This window comes from Malaclemys terrapin, chromosome 18 (assembly GCF_027887155.1).
Source record: "Malaclemys terrapin pileata isolate rMalTer1 chromosome 18, rMalTer1.hap1, whole genome shotgun sequence".
Lineage (NCBI taxonomy): Eukaryota > Metazoa > Chordata > Testudines > Emydidae > Malaclemys > Malaclemys terrapin.
Window position 1 is genome coordinate 9,101,414 of NC_071522.1, and position 18,588 is coordinate 9,120,001.

General features: G+C 45.1%; 1 protein-coding gene across 1 annotated transcript in view; it reads right to left on the minus strand.

Annotated features, from left to right (window-relative positions):
• Nucleotides 1-2,688: 2,688 nt before the first annotated feature.
• The window catches only part of AKAP1 (A-kinase anchoring protein 1), a 41,720-nt gene continuing 25,820 nt past the window's right edge, over nucleotides 2,689-18,588 (minus strand). The window contains exons 3-11 of the mRNA XM_054008079.1: nucleotides 16,639-16,772; nucleotides 14,887-15,013; nucleotides 12,395-12,522; nucleotides 10,568-10,745; nucleotides 8,154-8,304; nucleotides 6,796-6,863; nucleotides 5,302-5,375; nucleotides 4,122-4,187; nucleotides 2,689-3,980 (exon numbers count right to left, since the gene is read on the minus strand). Of these exons, the coding sequence (XP_053864054.1) occupies nucleotides 3,918-3,980; nucleotides 4,122-4,187; nucleotides 5,302-5,375; nucleotides 6,796-6,863; nucleotides 8,154-8,304; nucleotides 10,568-10,745; nucleotides 12,395-12,522; nucleotides 14,887-15,013; nucleotides 16,639-16,772 (989 nt within the window). The 3' untranslated portion in view covers nucleotides 2,689-3,917. The remainder of the gene's footprint in view (nucleotides 3,981-4,121; nucleotides 4,188-5,301; nucleotides 5,376-6,795; nucleotides 6,864-8,153; nucleotides 8,305-10,567; nucleotides 10,746-12,394; nucleotides 12,523-14,886; nucleotides 15,014-16,638; nucleotides 16,773-18,588) is intronic.

Sequence of the window (18,588 nt, forward strand, 5' to 3'; positions counted from 1 at the left end):
GGCACGCAAACAGCTCAGAAAGCAATTTCTAATCGGTATTCGTGCTGCAGAAGCCTTCACTGGGCCCATATGAGGTTAAAAGCAAAATATTTCCCCATCTTCCCCTCTGTGCTCCAATGACATTGAGATGTCTAGTTTTGTCCTCAGTGTCCTGGTTACTACAGATTGAAACGGTGGAAATTCCCCCTGCCCAAGTTCCAATGAAGGCAAAGGAGGATTCCCCTTACAGTTCTCTCCCCCAGAGAATGAGGGGCACAAAACAATATAGGAACTCTCTCCCCCCCCCCCCCCCCATTAAGCTGCCAATAGCTGTGGGGGGCTGCAAACTTTTAGCACATTATTGCAGCAGCCAGGGAAAACACAGGCATTAAGATGAATGGCTAAGCTTCATAATGAACAATTACAGAGTAGAAAGAGTTCCTCCCCAGAGACGCGTGCTAGGAACTCCGGGATCTACCCTGAGCTTTTGGAACTAAAAATCACTGACTGGCTTGTTTGACGAGGCTCTGACGACTATTAACTAGATTTTGGGAAAGAGGAGAAAAAAGTCTACCCCCCTCCCCCCCAGGAGCCAAGTTATTATTTTAAATAATTAAGCATCCAGCTTGTTTAAAGAATCAGCCCATGGGGAGACAGTAGAAAGGTTTCACCGCGCACAGACACAATGGAACATGCGGACAATTAAACTACTTACAGAGAAATACCAAGCCAGCCACGGATTGTTTCAGTGCAGCGTAAGGTGCAAATTGCTGTTGGGAGTCAGAGTAGACATGCACACTAACTGCTATGGAAAGAGTAACTTGTAGAGCAGGAGGTTGCATTGTGTGTCTATTCTGAAGGGGTCTTGAGTGTAACTAAGGAGAACTGGCACCTTCTCTACACTACAAAGTTAGGTCGGCTTAACTACATTGCGCAGGGCTGTGAAAAATGTCATGCCCTGTACAACGTCCTTAAGCGGACCTCAGCCCCAGGGTAGACATGGTGAGGGCAATGGAAGATTTCTTCCCTTGACCTAGCTACTGCCTCTTGCAGAGATGGATTTACTACCGTGATGGAAGAGCCCCTCCCTCGCTGTAGTAAGTGTCTACACTACGGCTGGGCCCCTGCCGCACTTCAAATGTAGACATACCCTCACTCAGTGGGTCTGTACCCGGGAAGATTAAGGCTGTAGGGCAGCTGCTTTCAGCTACTAGGTTTTTAAACCTAGCTTGAGTACAAAGCAAAGGGAAATTTGCAGACCTGAGAAAGCGAGCAGGATTCCTTCTTGTACATCAAAGATATTTATTAAATTAAAACCTGCTACCCTGGGCAGACTCACTGAAAGTTGATGAGGATCCTACGAATGGACAAGCTGCATAAACCCTCACACGGCCTTGTAACTCAAAGCGCTGACGGCACTTTGAAGAGAAACAGTGTATGTGATCGTGAGGGCAGCAACCATAACTTCAGGTGCTGTAAAAATACCACCAGGCTGCATGCTCACTGGGACGGACGGTCAGTTGCTCAGCAAGGACCACACACCCTTGCCCTGCTGAGATGCAGAAGATTGGAAAGCTCTCCACAGGACAAAGATCTGTCTTGGAGAAGGAAAGGCTGGCTTAGAGGATAGGACACCATGACTCAAGAGATCAGAGTTCAACTCCCAGCTTAGCCACAGACAAGTCACTTATTTACTCTGTGCTTCAGTTGCACATCTGTAACATGGAGCTAACAGCATTGCCATACTCACTGGGGCATTGCAAGGATAAAATCTACTAATGAGTGTACAATGCTCAGACACTATGAGGGCCACGCAAACACCTAGACAGTAACAGGCAGGTGCCAATGCACATTATCGTACTGCTCAGAAACACAAGAGTACACCTGCTAATTTCAGAAGAAACCACATAGCCTGCAAAACTAGAATCAGTATGCTTGAGACTTGAATCCTCACAAAACGGAAGGTAAGGAACTCCTTTGCCGTGACATGAGGTCACCTCTTTCAAACTGCGGCGTAGCTCATATTTCATCTGCACGTCATATACTCTTCCCCCAATGCACCAGTGCTTACTAGACTGCACGGCAAGGTTTTTGTAAAGAATTTATTTTTGAAAAAGGAGAGAATAAATGTTGTGTCCAAGGTCTTTCACAAAACTTGATGTAGTGATCAGAGAATTCAATGAACAGGGGTTTTGAAGGTTCACCCTTTTTGTGACCCATTTTAAATCCATCACTATTTGGTCTCACCTGCCACTCTATCAAGTAAAGATCCCTTCCCACCCACACCTATACCACAAGAGGCTGGAAATGAAGGCTCTTACTCATCACATTTTGATTAAGATGGCTTAAAATTTGAGCTTTAATTGAAATGGGAAACACATTCCAAGAGGATTTTTTGTTTTTTTAGATTTAACCAAGCTATCAATTTCGTTTTCATTGGACATTATTGCTAACATTAAACCGTACGCCCCCGAATAGAGAGAATTCATAAAAAAGAGAATACAATCTGATCAAATCCTGGTGTAGGCAGCTACATTCATGTCTGCATGGTGGACCAGCACATCAGCTCACCGAAAGTAAAAAAAAGGAGTCTCTGGATTGGTCTGAAAGATTCTCATTTTCCAAGGCTTGATTATACCAGTGCTTTCCTGTCAAGTGTCTTCCCGGTCAGCAACAAATCTCAACTCAATACACATGTCTAAATGCAGGTACATTACAATATTTTTTTAATAGTATTAAGTTATCTTAAATTATTTGAACAAAATTTTAAATTCCACATTTGATATCAATCTAAAAGGGACCAACATAAATCAAGAGAGAAAGAACACCACTGCAATATCAATTCCAAATTGTTACTTTTTTTTTTTTAAACAGATCTGTACAGCAAAGGAGTCAGTGATCACAAATCAGACCATACAGCAATCTAGAGCAACGCTAATCCTGTACACAGCAGAGCAGAAACACTCCCACATTCGGATGCTCCGAGTACGTCAGCTGTACTGATGGACTCCAAACCGTTTCTACTTACAGAGGATATTTTGGTGTGGGAAAAAAAAAATCTTTTTAAGTTCCCTTTGTGATTTCCAGTGTTTCTCTTATACAAAATATTACAATGATTTTATATATATTTACACAGACTTGCACAGCTAGAAAATGGTTACAAATTACAATCGGGTTTGGCAATCTATTTTTTTTAAATACACGATCTGGAACATAGCAGATTTACAATCTATGGTTGTAGTGGTAATTCATCCTACATTTCAAAGGTCTGCACAGATGAAGTTTTCTTCCCATGCAGCTCCAGCCTAAAACATTTCTACCATGAGATGTGTGCCAGGCTAAGTGCCATGAATGCAATTCATTTGTCTCCCAGCATCAGTCACGGATCAGACTAACAAAACTTGTGCAAGTTGGTGGCACAACATGGAAAAGTCAATAGACAACTGAACTTTAAATCCTTTACGTATTTTGTGTTGACTTTCTAGGCAGCAAACCTATTTCTAAGGAACAGCCAACATCACTTTCAGAAAAAGCAGCCACTGAACCTCTGGGGCATCTGTGCTATAGACCTGCAGCCAGTTAACACATGGTAGGGGTGTTCTGTTAGCTTCAAGCAAACCCCACTTTTTTTTCTTTTTAAATAACTCTTAGAACTAGGTCAGGGACAGGCTTTGTTTTAAAGCTACAGTATCTTTTTTATGGCTTTTAGTAACTCCCTGCCTTTCACTGAAATGAGGTATGTATTTCAAGTGAAATGGTAACAGTCAAGCAAACAAGTCTCAATGGACCACAGAGTTTTGCGCAGTGGTGTAAACAAACAGGTCTTCCCTACAGGATTGCCAAACCCAATTCTAATACAGTGCAAAAAAAGGGATTTTTTAAATTTTATTTTTATTTTTTTTTAGAAAAAAGGGTTGTTTGGGGCCTCTCAGAGTTTACTAGTAACTGTCAATCCACTGAGCAAATCCTCTTTCCACCAGAGCTCTGTTTATTGACACCACCTAAGGAAAAAGAGAGACAGATGAAGGAAATACCAGCCTGAAAACAACATTAAAAGAAATCCCCATAACTCAAGTAGAGTTTTTAAACCCACGTCTCTGTCTATACAAACCAGAGCACTACATTTCCGCAAGTGTACGCACCTCATCTCCCATCATACTCCACAGCTGGATAAGAGGCAGGCCTGTTGCACTGTCATAGTTTGTGACCTGGAAACAGACAGACACGTTAGCATAGAGCACAGCAGACAAGCTGGTGTGTCAGTGAGCTGAGACACAGCTTTGCTGTTAAGCTTTCACTTTGAGGCTGAGAGGGAGAACAGTGGCACACAGTCTCCCCAGCTATAAAATAAAGATCCTTGTCTCCTTTGACCCTTGCTTTAAGAACTACAGCTCAAAAGCAGCATAAGAGAGCTAGGTATTATTACTCAAGAACACTTGGTCCATTCTTGGGAGATGAGATTTCACTAGCATGAGTCCTATTACCAGGTAAGAGCTGAGTGTTTCACGTCTCCAGAGGGGTTTCATTTAACTTTTGATTCATCAGAGTACTACGGAATACTTTAGGATAAAAAGACTCTTGCCCAAGCATAAGCAGCACTGGCAGTTTTCTAGACATCTCTCATATGCCAGCATTATAATCTATGAAATACATGAAGGGACTATTGTGCTCATCTAGTCAGTCCTCATGTATAACACAGAGCCTAGAACTTCCCTGAATTCATTCCAATTTGAACTGGAGCACATCTGATAGAAAAACGGCCAACCCTGATCTAACAATTGCCAGTGATGGAGAATCTACCACAACCGTTAGTAAACTGGTCCAATGCTTTGCTACCCTCACTATTAAAAATGTAAGCCTTGTTTCTAGGCTGAATTTGTCTAGCTTCAACTTCCAGCCATTGGATCTTGTTATACCTTTGTCTGCTAGATCGAAGAGCCTGCTATCAAATCTCTGTTCCCTCATCTAGGTACTTACAGACCATGATCAAGTCACCCCTTACCCAGCTCTTTGATGAGCGAAATAGATTGAGTTCCTTGAGTCTCAGAGTAGCAGCCGTGTTAGTCTGTATCCGCAAAAAGAACAGGAGTACTTGTGGCACCTTAGAGACTAACAAATTATTTGTTAGTCTCTAAGGTGCCACAAGTACTCCTGTTCTTTTTCCTTGAGTCTGTCACTCTAAGGCATAGTTTCCAATTCTCATGGCTCTTCTCTGAACCCTCTCCAATTTATCAACATCCTTCCTGAATTACTGACACCAGCACTGGACACAATATTCCAGTAGCCGTCGCACTAATGCCAAATGCAGAATAATATACATACCTGTGCAAGCAGAGGTGTACCTCTGGTCATTTCACTAACAGATGAGTCAGCTTCTGATGAAAAGTGATCCTCGTCTTTGGAAAGAAAAGGAGAAAACAAGTCAGACATTCACAGGCTCATAGGTTTTAAGTCCAGAAGAGACTATTACAATAATCTCCTGAATAACACAGACCAAAGAATCTCTCTCATCATTGCTACAGGCATCTACAGTCTACGAAGCCGAACAAGATCACACTGAAATGTGTGTCGCAGAGAGGAGATGAACAGTTCTCTTTAACAGGATCCTAGCTCAGTAGCTACAGGTGCATAAATGGATTCAAAGTAATTATTGAGGACCCTGGGTGTCTTCACATATGGTAGTTTACATTAACGTTTCAGTTTTTAATGAGGCATTCTTGAGCCTAGGAAGCTCAGGACTTCACTTGTCCTGCAGGAAGTTTAATATGTGAACAGGAACTCAGTGCTATTCAATGGAATTTAACTGACAGAGTGAACAATCCCTTGAAGGATGGGTGGAATTTTAACATTGCAAGCTGCACTCTTCGTTAATACTGTCTGTGTACTTTTCATTGTCCAAGTTGAGGGATGTATCTACACTGAGGTGTTGATCTCTGGTTCCCACGCACCATGTGGCAAATGCACTGAGCTTTCAGGAAATGAAAACAAAAATCTACCTTCTGGGCTTAGACTACCTGGGCCCTTTACACTTAAAGATCAAGATGTTTCAAAATAAACTTTGTTCTTGGTCCACCCTCGTGAGACATCTCCAGCATCATCAGCTGCGACAGTCCCTATGCTGCTGCAAGAGGTCCCTTATTGCAGAGCGCGTGCAAACAGTGAGGTCGGGTTAACATCCTTAAATATTGAGAATTGGAAAGCCTTTTAGGCACTAGCAAAACATGGCTGGATTTCTATCGGCAACAACATAGGAGACGTTCACGGACATCACGAATTTCCCCTCCTCTTCCAGCACTGGGGCCATTTTTAAGAACACTCAAAACTGTACATACCATCAATTTCAGTATGGGAATGTCAGAGGTTTGTCTAGTAGATTAAGGAATTAATCTGCATGTGTTTATTTAGTTACCTTAAAGGGACAGTACACTTGCTGTCTAGTCCATTGGGAAAGAGGGGTTTAAAGAGTAGTTCTAGGTCCTCCTGCTGCCCTCTGGTAGTTCTGCCAATTTGTGGTTTTAAGTTACATTCTCGTATTTTTTCCCCTAACTGTTTCTCTTTCCATCCACAGCCGCGTGAAAAACCTGCACACTGACTAGACAGGAAAGATAGTGAAACTAATTCCACAGTGCTGGCAAAAGCAAAAACCAAGCAAGAAAAAATAATAATTTTCTAATCCACTTTCTAGTAACTTCAGATATTGGACTCAAAATGGTATGGAGAAAGTCTTGACAACTCTGGCTTCTAAACGGATGGCATCCTGTTTAACCAAGCACCATGAGCGCCGATCATTAGTTTCTCTCCAGTGATTTATGTTACCTGAAAGCGGCACCACATTGTCTAATAAAACTTCTGCTCCTTGGAAGGGTAGAGTTACAAAATCAGACCTTAAAAGAGAAGAGAATTAACTTGAATAGAAGAACACACCTCTGCCCTAATTCCTTATTACTCTCTAAACAGATGATGGCTGATAGAGCAGGAATTCATTTGCTTCAGATTAGTTACAGACGAAAGAATAGACACGGTATGCGTAACAAGGGTTTGAGCAAAATTCATATGCGAGGAGCGAGCATCTTGTGGCTAAGGCATGGGAATGAGAGATTGGGGTTCAAGCTCTGAGCTCCTCCACTTAGTCTCAGTTCTCCACGTACAAAATGAAGATGGAGTGCTCCTTTTCTCTCGTTCTTCGTCAGCTCTGACGAAGGGACAGCGCTTACTATGTGCTTGTAACGCTGAGTGCCTAGCACACTGTGGCCCTGACCTCACCCGGGTCCTCTAGGCACAGCTATAATAATGAGATTGCTTCCTCATCTCGCCCACCGCTCCAGCCGGGTGTACAACACCAGAGATCCCTCGTGCTTCTACCACCCATTCAAGCTCCTCCGCTGGGAGCAGGAGCACAGACCAGGCCAGTGGCAGGCACCCATGGTTTAAGCACTGTAAGTGTTAACAGTCACCGGTACCTTGTCTACCAGCAGCAAAGCAACGGCAGGAAATTTTAGAAGAACCTACAGCTTGCCAAGGTAGGAAGCTGGAAGTTAGACCCATGTGCAGGGATTACGCGTGCTGCTCCATTTGTTCTCCTCCCAAGTTGTCTTCCCCTGCCCTGGCTCTGCAAAATCTCATTTTCCATGCCACAAATGCAGCCGTGCAAATGGTGCACCACTGGGACTGGGGGGAACCCTCTCTGAAAGGGCAATGTCTCTCCCTGGTCCAGCTGGTGCGATGTATCTGTGCCTCATCGCTTCCCACCAGGAAGAGAACAACGAGTGCGTCGTTCCCCAAACACACTCAGCACGTCACTACCCAGGGACAGAGTTTTCATGAGGCAGCCCAGCCCAGCGGATGGGGCATGTAGACCAAAGGTCTATTCCTGGTTTTGCTGCTGGATACCCTTAGGTAAGTCACCTTTTTGTTCCTCAGTTTATCCACTACTTAAGTGAGGATTACATTTGCTCTCCTCTGCGGAGCGCTTAGACACCTATGGATGTAAGAGGTAGGGGCCTCAGTGAGGAAGCCAGGGGTCCCACACGGTTGTAAGTTGCTGAGAGAACCACTCCCCCTTAATGCTTTCATTATACTGCGGAGACACCTATACCTATCAAGCCATTACACTTAGTTATGGACGTTCAACCATTTTTGTTCTGGTCAAGGAAGGAAAAAACGTAGTTCCTGACCTGATCTGCCTGAGTGTGTCGATTTTAACTCTCTCGTATCCTCCGTAGTCCACGTATCTGATCTCCACTTCGTTGTTATCTTTGAAGTAGTCGACAACCTGAGCCCGCCACCAAGCGCCATCCAAGCCCGGAGCAGCACAGATCACACCGACTGCAAAGCAGAAGAGGGAGGAGTGAGAAGACTCAGCATTAGTGCCTGTTTCTAGAAGAACCATTGGAGACACCAGAGACAGAGACACCAGGCTCCTGTGTCTGCTGAGGAAGAAGCGCAGCGTCGGGGAGGACACGCTGCTACCCGCCCACGCTGCTTTCAGACGAGACGCCTGGTGCCCCGCAGCATGGAGGCAGCATGACCCAGAGCACTGGACCAGGATTTAGGAGTCCCGGGTTCTATTGCTGGCTCTGCCAACAACCTGCTGGATGACAAGTCAAGGCACCGCTTTGTGCCTCGGTTTCCCCTCCCACTTTCTGTCTTGTTTATTCTGATCAGGGAAGAGCTGTTTCTCACCGTATGAACGTACAGTGCCTAGCACAAGCATGGCCAGTGCCACTAGCAGCTGCAGTAATACACTTCTCTCTCCGCCTTGCCCTGTCCAGTGATATTAAGCAGACGTGGGACTAACCCTGCCTGAAGCAATAAGAGGCTTTTAAACTCTCTCTAAATGTACTTAGCATGCTCAATTTTGCACTTTTGTTTGTTTTAAAGTAGCTGCTCAACACGAGTAACTTGAGCAAGAGAAGTATTCAGAGCGTTCGTGAACCACTGAATAGTCCTCTCCGGGGGCGTGGCACGTCTGAGTGACGCTGTATGCAGTGGACCTCCTCCGGAAGGTGCCTTGAAAAGAAAAGATTCCGTTGAGCTGCCACCTTTCTGAACCACCAAGAAACAGCCACACACAGACCCACCCCCCTGTTTAAAGACGGGTACATCATGCTGGAACCATACACCATGCTGAACTGCTTCAGTGAGACACACACATACAGCAGAAACAGCCATGTCGGGAATGCTTCCCCCCCACCACAGCACACGCCAGCAATCTGGAGGCATTGCCAGAAATTATACCTCTATAAAGGAGAAAATGACAGGGTTTGATAGCAAAGAAAATAATCCTGATGTTATAATTAGGGTGCCGGCAGCAAACATCTTCAGGAACGCGCAGCAATGCTGCTCCCTGACTGACAAGGCTCGAGAGAGGAGATGAAAACACCAGCTATGGGAAAGGTAAATAAAAAACGCCTCTCCGCCCCCACCGAGAAACTGGTAACACATGCTTCTTGTAGTAATGCTGCTCAGGAGAACATAAGAGTGGCCATACTAGGTCAGACCAAAGGTCCATCTAGCCCAGTATCCTGTCTACTGACAGTGGCCAATGCCAGGTGTCCCAGAGGGAATGAACAGAACAGTTAATCATCAAGTGATCCATCCTGTTGCCCATTCCCAGCTTCTGGCAAACAGAGGCCAGGGACACCATCCCTGTCCATCCTGGCTAATAACCATTGATGAACCTATCCTCCGTGAACTCATCTAGTTCTTTTTTGACCCTGTTAGTCTTGGTCTTCACAGCATCCTCTGGCAAGGAGTTCCACAGGTTGACTGTGCGTTGTGTGAAAAAATACTCAAGTTCATGTTTATATTCATGCTAGCTCACACTGTGGCAAGATTTACACTCAAAGCTTTCAGAGTAGTTTATAATTGGCCAGAGTAGTTCTGGTTTGAATTTACCTTGGTAGGAAGATAGGAATTGCCAGACTGGATCAGAACCAAGCCCCGTCTAGTTCAATATCCCATCTCTGACACTGGCCTGCAGCAGAGGCTTCAAAGGAAAATGGAAGAACTCTGCAACAGCCAGATGTGGAGTAGTCTGCCGCCCACATTAGGGCTCATCCTGACCTCTAATGCTTTGACCTTTGCTGAAGACCTGAAGCGTGAGCTTTAATACCCCTTCCACAAAGTCTATTATACCGGTCTTGCTAATAGTTTTAAACACAGCTTTTACACTCGTCTTCCATTGTTTAGGAGCTGCAAACACCCACTTATTTCGCACCTTATTTTCCCAAGTAAGTCTCCTTAGAGGAAACTCACATAGCTTAATTAATTTGTAAATAATGTTATGTGAAGAATGATTGTGTCCCATTTTTATACAGGTTCTCTATTGTCTGACCCATGGCAAATTCTGTCATAGACCCTCATCTCTGGAGGGCGGAGCAAACTTGAGAAAATGGAAAGCTTGTACTTTGATTTATCAGGGAGCGCAGGGCAGAGGCACTGAAAAAATACCTTTCAGTGAACTCTAGACTCAAGTTACTCTGAAGCGCAGAGGAGAAAGTCTGCTAGATGCTACTAGGAAAGACCAGGGACAGATCCCAGGAGGAGACGTTCTGCTTGACAATTCATGAGGAACAAAATGACTTGCCTTCTACTGGAGTGGGCAGAGTTGGAATTCCAGGCTGAGAATAGCAGACATACATCTGCTGGTCCAGACTGCGCAGCACATGGAACGTGGGGTGCGTGTGCTGCTGTACAAACATGTGTCCTGCGTCGATTTGGTTAACGACAATTACTTCTACGGTGACTCCATCCGGTAGCATGAGCTGCCACAAAGAGAAAGTGTTAGGTTTCCATTAACGTACTCTTGCAACGTGAGCTTCACTCATTCCAAAGGTTAGTAATAAACTCAGTTTCACTGATACCTTATCTACTCTACTACACACACAAAAATGAGGGGCCTTAGTAGTTCAGGAGTTCAGAAGTGGGCTCTTTAGATCTTCACCTCTAGGAGACTAGTTTGAACCTAGGACCAGCTGACGGAGAGTCATTGTTGACGTGTGTTCTCATGAAGGGGGGTGTGTGTGTGTCAGATTAGTGTAAATTCTTTGGGGCAGCAATTGTGCATGTTGTGCACCAGCAAGCATGCAGACAACGCTAAAGGATGCTGTTTATCAATAGGGCAGGGAGACTAGTATAGGCAACAACGATGCAAGCTCATTTTGTGCCATCCTGACAAAATACCCCAACACTGATCTGGTAGAATCACTTGTTGGAGAAAATAGTTTAATTCCAAGCTCATCTGAGCTCCTGGCCTCTCTGCTGAGGCTGCCAAATAAGTCACAGTTTGTGATGGCGGTTTCTGAGATGAAAACACTTTCACGGATTTCCCTGCCAAGTCATTTCACATAAGCCATTGCGCAGCCATCAGGCTTTTGAGGGTATGCTGTAACTTAGCAGAACCTAAAGGCACCTACCACAACCTGAGCTGTATTGGAGTTTCCCTTTAAGGTTATAAACAGAAATCTAAAGGAGAAGGCTCAATGAATTAGAAACATGCAGCCTCCTTGCTACCCGTGGAGGCAGATATAAGTATATCTTCCGAAGCTATATTTAGCTATTTAACAGATGTTGGAGTCCATGGTGTACCCAGTAAGATCTATTACCAAATAGACTGTCATTTATAGACAACATCTGGAAAGGGAAACAGATGTGAAATATTGTGTAGAAAGCGCAGAGGTTGATTAGGATGCCAGATCTGAATAATTGCAATAGACACTTAAAGGGAATGTGATGCTACTGGAAAGTAACAATTCAGCATGATTCTACCAGTCACATGACAACCAATATATACAGAAACAGATTGTCTTTGACCATGTGGCAAATGGATTGTAGAGAACAGAACCAGAATATCTCCTCACGCACAAACCAAAAACCCAAAGAGTTATTTTCTTGAGCAAACATGTCTAGTCTGTAGGCAAAAGCCCATTATGTCAGACGTGTAACTGCCAGAGATTAAGCAAGTTTGGGTTGAAGGTCTGGGTACATTTTCTGCAGTCTATCCAGGAAATTAAACACAGGGTGTCATGACGACAGATGGAAACAGTCCGACATGCAACAACTGCATCTGTGCTGATCAAGAAAAGCAAAGGACAGTCTCGAAGGAATCTTTGTGGGACTGCCCGCTTGTACAGTGGCTGCAATGGATCAAAGAAGTGTTCTTTGTTCCGAGACAAGGAGCACAATTACTCAGTACACGCCCGGTCTTTCCAGCACACCCATCTATGGAACGGATTATGGTGCAGAGTCATTGAAGGATAGGCCATCCTTGATATTTGCTTAATGGAAAAACCTATCGGAAATAGGACAGTCAAAATGAAGGGAGAATGCAATGTGGCTCTATGGATACATCTCCTAGGCACGTCCATACAGTCTAACTATATACACACGGCTAGCGTGCTACCTTGGGGCTTACCCAGGAAGTCATAGGGAGGGAATGCAGCATCAGTGATGGGGCTGGAGGAGCGTAAATGTTGGTGAGGCTCAGCTCCTTGAACTTCTTACCAATCAGACTCAGCGCTTTGTCTACATGATGCTGAGAGCCTGGAAGACAAAAAGACGGAGTTAAATCACGTGGATGTGTTGGGCACACACCGGCAGCACAAGTGCTAGAACTAGGGGTGCTGCCGCTCTCCCCCCAGCTTGAAGTGGTTTCTAGCATAGACAGAGTTTACAGTTTGGTTCAATGACTCTCGGCACCCCCACTATACAAATTGTCCCAGCACTCCTGACTGGCAGTACCTTATAACTCCTCCTGAATGATACGATTACATACAGACCTTTCCTGTCTATACCAGCAAATATCTTTTTTGATGTGGGTAAAAGCCTGGATACACAGCTGTAAATAAAACTGAGCCAAGAGGTCTCCTGCCATGGAATCACTGTGCGCTAGTTTCAGCTTCACCGAAGAGGGCTATTCAATGCATGCTAAGCCCCACATTAGAAAGCTAAAACAAAATCCCCAGTGTGGCGTGGTTGTTTAAGTTTCAGTGATAGAGTCTTGACAGCTGATATTTTCAAAGCCAGGCAGCTACATCCCTGCTATTAACTTTAGATAACGGCCACACTGGGTCAGACCAAAGGTCCATCTAGCCCAGTGTCCTGTCTTCCAACAGCGGCCAATGCCAGGTGCTCCAGAGGGAATGAACAGAACAGGTAATCATCCAGTGATCCATCCCATTGCCCATTCCCTGCTTCTAGCAAACAGAGGCTAGGGACATCATCCCTGCCCATCCTGGCTAATAGCCATTGATGGACTGAAGGACCTATCCTCCATGAATTTATCTAGTTCTTTTTTGGACGCTGTTACAGAATCATAGAATATCAGGGTTGGAAGGGACCTCAGGAGGTCATCTAGTCCAAGCCCCTGCTCAAAGCAGGACCAATCCCCAGACAGATTTTTGCCCCAAATCCCTAAATGGCCCCCTCAAGGATTGAACTCACAACCCTGGGTTTAGCAGGCCAATGCTCTTGGCCTTCACAACATCCTCTGGCAAGGAGTTCCACAGGTTGGCTGTGCGTTGTGTGAAGCATAAAGGGCAACAAGTACCTTTAAAACAATTCAGTTTTAATACAGCGTCTATAGTGTCTGAGTAACCAAGATAAATATTTTTTTAAGTGATATTTCTTTGTACAGTGGCCCTTTAAAGATTCTGGCAAATGGAATATTTTCCCAGCTCCCCTAATCATTTACAAAAATATTTTAGTACAAGTTTATTTTCAGTGACTTCTCTTGTCAAAATCTACAACAACTGATTCGTTTATTACTGTGGTGATGAGGTTACAACCAAGAATGGGTCCCATTGTGCTGGTCAATGGTCAGGCACAGCATAAGGGTATGCCTCAACTATGGAGCCTATGCCAGCAGAGCAGGGCCCTGGAGAGTAGACACAGGAACACCACATCCCGGAATGAAGTTAACTATGTCAGCAGAAGCCCTCTTCCACCAACACCTACACTGGGGGTTTGGTCAGAATGGCTGCGTCCGTCCGTCAGGGGCGTGGTGATTTTTGTTTTTAAATACATGCCTGACTGACGCAGCTATGCCAAGCCTGAGAGAGTCCCTGCCCTACGGAGCTTACAGCCTAAACCTACAAGGCAAAAGGGATCTAAAATACAGGTGACGTGAACAATCCAATGGCTGCAAACACGTTAGTTCCACTTTTTTTTGTTTTTACCTAAATCCTGTCAGCGGGGTTGTTAGCAGGGGATTAGCTAGATGCTAACACATTATAGGCGACATACCTGCGCTAGCCATGCTCTAGCTATCTTGCTGAAAACAGCAGTGAGACCGTGGTGGCATGGGCAGCACAAGACGGCATGTATCCAGCGGAGGGGGGGGGGGGGGGAGCAGAGAGTCAGGCAGGCTCATGCAGCCAGCGCTGAAGCCCACCTCTCGGTGTCCTCACTGCTATTTCTTAGCAAACTAGCTGGCTTACAGCTTGCGTGGGCATGCCTATGGGCGCTGCAAATCACCCCAGCTCCATGTCACTATGTGCAGACATATGGTTAGGGAAACAGATCTAGAACAACCTCTCTCACACACATCTCTGGAAGAAGGGTTTGGGAAAATGGTACCCCATAAAACTTGTCTGCACTAGGGAAAGATGGACATTTTAAAATCCTAGTGTAGACAAGGCAGTTGTGTGTTAACATCCATTAGCTGGTTGAGGTAAGCCATATGCTCTCGCTCACGATTTTAATGCATTAAAAATTCACCTTCCTTCCCAGCATAGACAAGGCCTAGCATTGATGCTATTTGAAGCACAGGTGGTAGCATTTCGAGCACAGGACTCAAAGTTAAGTATCCAAGCTGCAGTCAGTTCTTCACACCTTTATCTAAGCGCCCAGAGGTCAGATTTTAGACACAGTCTTAAAAAACCCACAACCAGGAATCATCTCACTCACCTTCTATGTGACAAATCTGGACATCTTGGGTGTAAGGTAGCGTTGAAATATAAATTTTGGCACCAGAAGTTTGCTTCAGAAAACTCACATACCTCCCCTGCTTGCCAATCAGCCGGCCAACCAAGTGCTTGATGGAAAGATGGAGAATTCACAGTTAGGAGTGAGAACAGCACCTGGGATCTTTAATTTTTAAATGCTTAATTTCACCTACAAGAAATGCCACAGGTCTGACTGGGCCGTGAGGATCAATCGGAACTCAGCGCAGATTGGGCTTCTACCAAATGTAAAATGACATTGGCCCAGCAGAGTTTAGGGAGATTTTGTTTAGTAGCCCAAGGCAGTTTCTGATTTACCCACATTTTGTTAAGTCCATCTTTCTAGTCAGCAGAAACAGCAAGTGCAGCAAAGACACAAAGGCCTGGTGTAGGTTGGCATAACTCCTGAAATCAATGGAACTGCCCCCATTTCTTATTATGCCATTGTGCTTTTCATTTAAAAAAACCCTAAGTTCTAGCTCTTTAACTAAAACCAATTACAAGTTTCTTTGGAGAAATACTAACAGCTTGTCCTCATTGGACAAGGATACGGATTCTGCTACTGCGGGGCCGATTCCCTGTGCCTAGGTTATACTATCCCATAAAAAGAAACTTCTCATGTAGTGTCACCGAGCCCACTGCATCGCTATAGGAGGCAGCATGCTCAACCCATTTGGGAAAGTGATGCCTTATATTGCTGAACTGTGAACCTGTGAACTCAGGAGCAACAAGGACCAGTTCTGGAAGGGATCTTGTGGAGTCATCCAGGGCTCCAAGGTGCAAGGATGAATGTTATGAAGCAAAGCCTGGGCAATGGGGCAAGTGTAGAACGGGGATGGGGTGGGGGAGGCTCTGGAGGGAACATGGTACATCCTTCCTAGACCCAGAGACAGTTGCTCTTTCTGGAGAGGAGTTCTCAGCACATTAATGGGCATTAGCCCCTTAGAGACATTCAGAATTTCAGCAGAGAATATAGAAAGCCCCTTGAACATCCTCTGTCCCCCATATGCAAGAAAAGCCAAAGCACCCCCTCTACCAAGAATCATGGTATCTGTTTTTTGGGGTTTACTAATTGTGTGTGTGTGTGTGTGTTTTTAGCAATTTTTAGTTTTATGTACATCAGGGTTCAGGAGGTTGAAAATCAAGGGTTTGGGGGGCTCTATATATACACTGATAACTAATCTTTAGAATGCTCCCTAGTGTGCTGGAACGTGATACTGTTTGAAACACCACCACATTCAATTGCACTAGGGAACGTTTAACGTGCCCCAGCATGGTCTACACAGACCAACAGATGTGCAACACATCAGTGCGCTTTAGAAATCACACCCGTGTAGTCTGCATTTCTGTGCTGAGATGCAAGTCACCATTTCCGGGGTTTCCTGGATAAACATCAATTTCAGGGTTTTTTGTGCCATGGATGTTTATCGCTTAAAACCGAAAATCAGCAGCCCTACAAGGATTCTTTGCATTTGGAGTCCTTCAGCAGGTATTTCAAGGAGTGTTAAGCCCCAACACCCTGAAGGGTAAGAAGGCACAGCACCCGTTTTATAGACAGAGGGAGATACAGAAGGGCCATGTGCTTCGCTCAAGGTCACACTGTGGCAGAGCCAGGACTAGAACCCAGAAGTTGACTCCCAGTCCCCCGCTAACCACTGGCCAATGCTCCCCAAGGTCAGTGCAGGGAGTTACGGATGCCGAGTATTTGGCTCATTACCTTTGGCACCTCTATCTCCCAGATAGTGAGCTCAGACTTATTGGATTCTACTCCTGGCTTGGAGTTCTGGCAACTCTCCGTCTTCCCAAGGGCACAGCCACTGTCCACAGAATCCATGCTATTTACATCTGAACCTACAAAAAACAAACAAAAAACCCCCCACACCACGGCATTCAGACAGTCTGCATAATCCAAGCTCTTAGACTCTGCATGAAGTCTGACAAAACTCCCATTTCACATACATTGTGATTGTGGGCCCTACTGCACATACACACTTTACACTCTAGATTGTGAGTCTGTTATTCAATTCTCAGCTCCTCCAAGAAAAACCATGTGTCGGGGCTGCTCTGCGCTACTTATGGAAACAGGCCACTAGAAACAGACTTTTGTCCCCTAAAACTGCCTGAAGAATTCCACATGTCTGATGATAAAAATCTGAATCTAATTAGGAACCGCCATGTTCACAAGCACCCTCTGTAATGCAATGGGCAGAGTGTAAGACATCAAGAGTTTGTGCAGGTCAAATACAGAAGCCAGGTGCTATTACTAGCGGAATGCAAACGCCGTACAGTCGCAGTATCGGAATTATGTCCCCTTGGATTAAATAGGACTAGCAGCGGAATACTAGCCGTGAGACAGCTTCTTCATCTTTGAGACTCCAAACCTAGCTATGGGTTATTGGGGAAAAGGGAGATGGAGTCTTTTCCATTGGAAGCCTCCTGTCATCACATTACCACTGCCCTGGACCAAGGTAAAAGCAGTGGGAGGGATAAGCCACCACTGAAGATCTACGGCTTTGCAGCAGGCCACATGTGCCATACTGAGAAGCATTTGCACATCATCAGCCTCTCCGGTCAGCAGGAGAGGCCCTGGTACTTCAATGAGAGGCCCTGCAAACATCAATAGAAGATAGATCAAAAGCTCTTTATGGAAGGTCATGGCTGCTTCAGTGCAAAGCACAGACCCTTCCCACAATTTGATTGGAAAGTGCTCCTAAGTGCTCCCACCCGTGGCTGGAAGGGGGAGCAATCGAGGGGACCTCCTTCAAAGACTCCTGCAACATTCCAGCTGCAAAAAAACCAACAACCCACCTTAAAGGACTTCAGGATGCCATGAACCAGACATCCCCCAAGCAACTCAATGAGGCAGAGACCTGCTGAAGCTAATGTACACTGCTCCCCATTCCAGCCATTAGGCTTGAAGAAGCCTCTGAGGGTCAAGGTGATATTAAAGATCTTAGTCATTTTGGGATGGGGTGTGGGAAAGCTCAAGGAACTTAGAGACACGTGGCAAGTCAAAGATCAGGCTCTTGGCAAGAGTGGCATCTTGACACATGGGATTTGATCCAATCAAGTTTCCAAGAGTGAGAAACAGAGGCCCTTCGTTACGGAATTCCGTTTAGTTTCACTGAAACCTGGAAGGGGATCACTTCAAGCGTGCTGAAGTTCAGCGGAGCCGTTCCTTGAATGGGAATCAGATTCATGCCGCTGGAGTGTGAGTGAGCAGAGCTTCCCGTTACTCCTCAGTTGAGATTGGGGGTTATGATTCCCCCTGGTCAGGTAGCCTTGCTTCCCAAAGGCCCAAAGCTAAGACAGCATCTTCTACTTGGGAAGGGTATGAGAGATACAAGGTATATCAAGCAGTAATGTAAGAGACCTACAGGCCCAAGTCTGTAAGATATTAGCTTAAGCACTTTGCATGAGCTATGCGGCCTACAAGCTTTAGGCTAAGTGAGGTCGCTGCTGTCTAACTTAAGTCACACGATATCATAAGACTTTGTTCGGGTGAACAAATACACCGACATGCAACCACGAGAACGCAGTTGATGCCAGTTTGGATATTTTAGGATAGGAACATCAGCAGATGTTCAACTGCACAATTGTTACTGCAACCAACTGATGTATATGTTTGCAAGTCTGAGATAATTAATATACTAACCTATAGCATAAG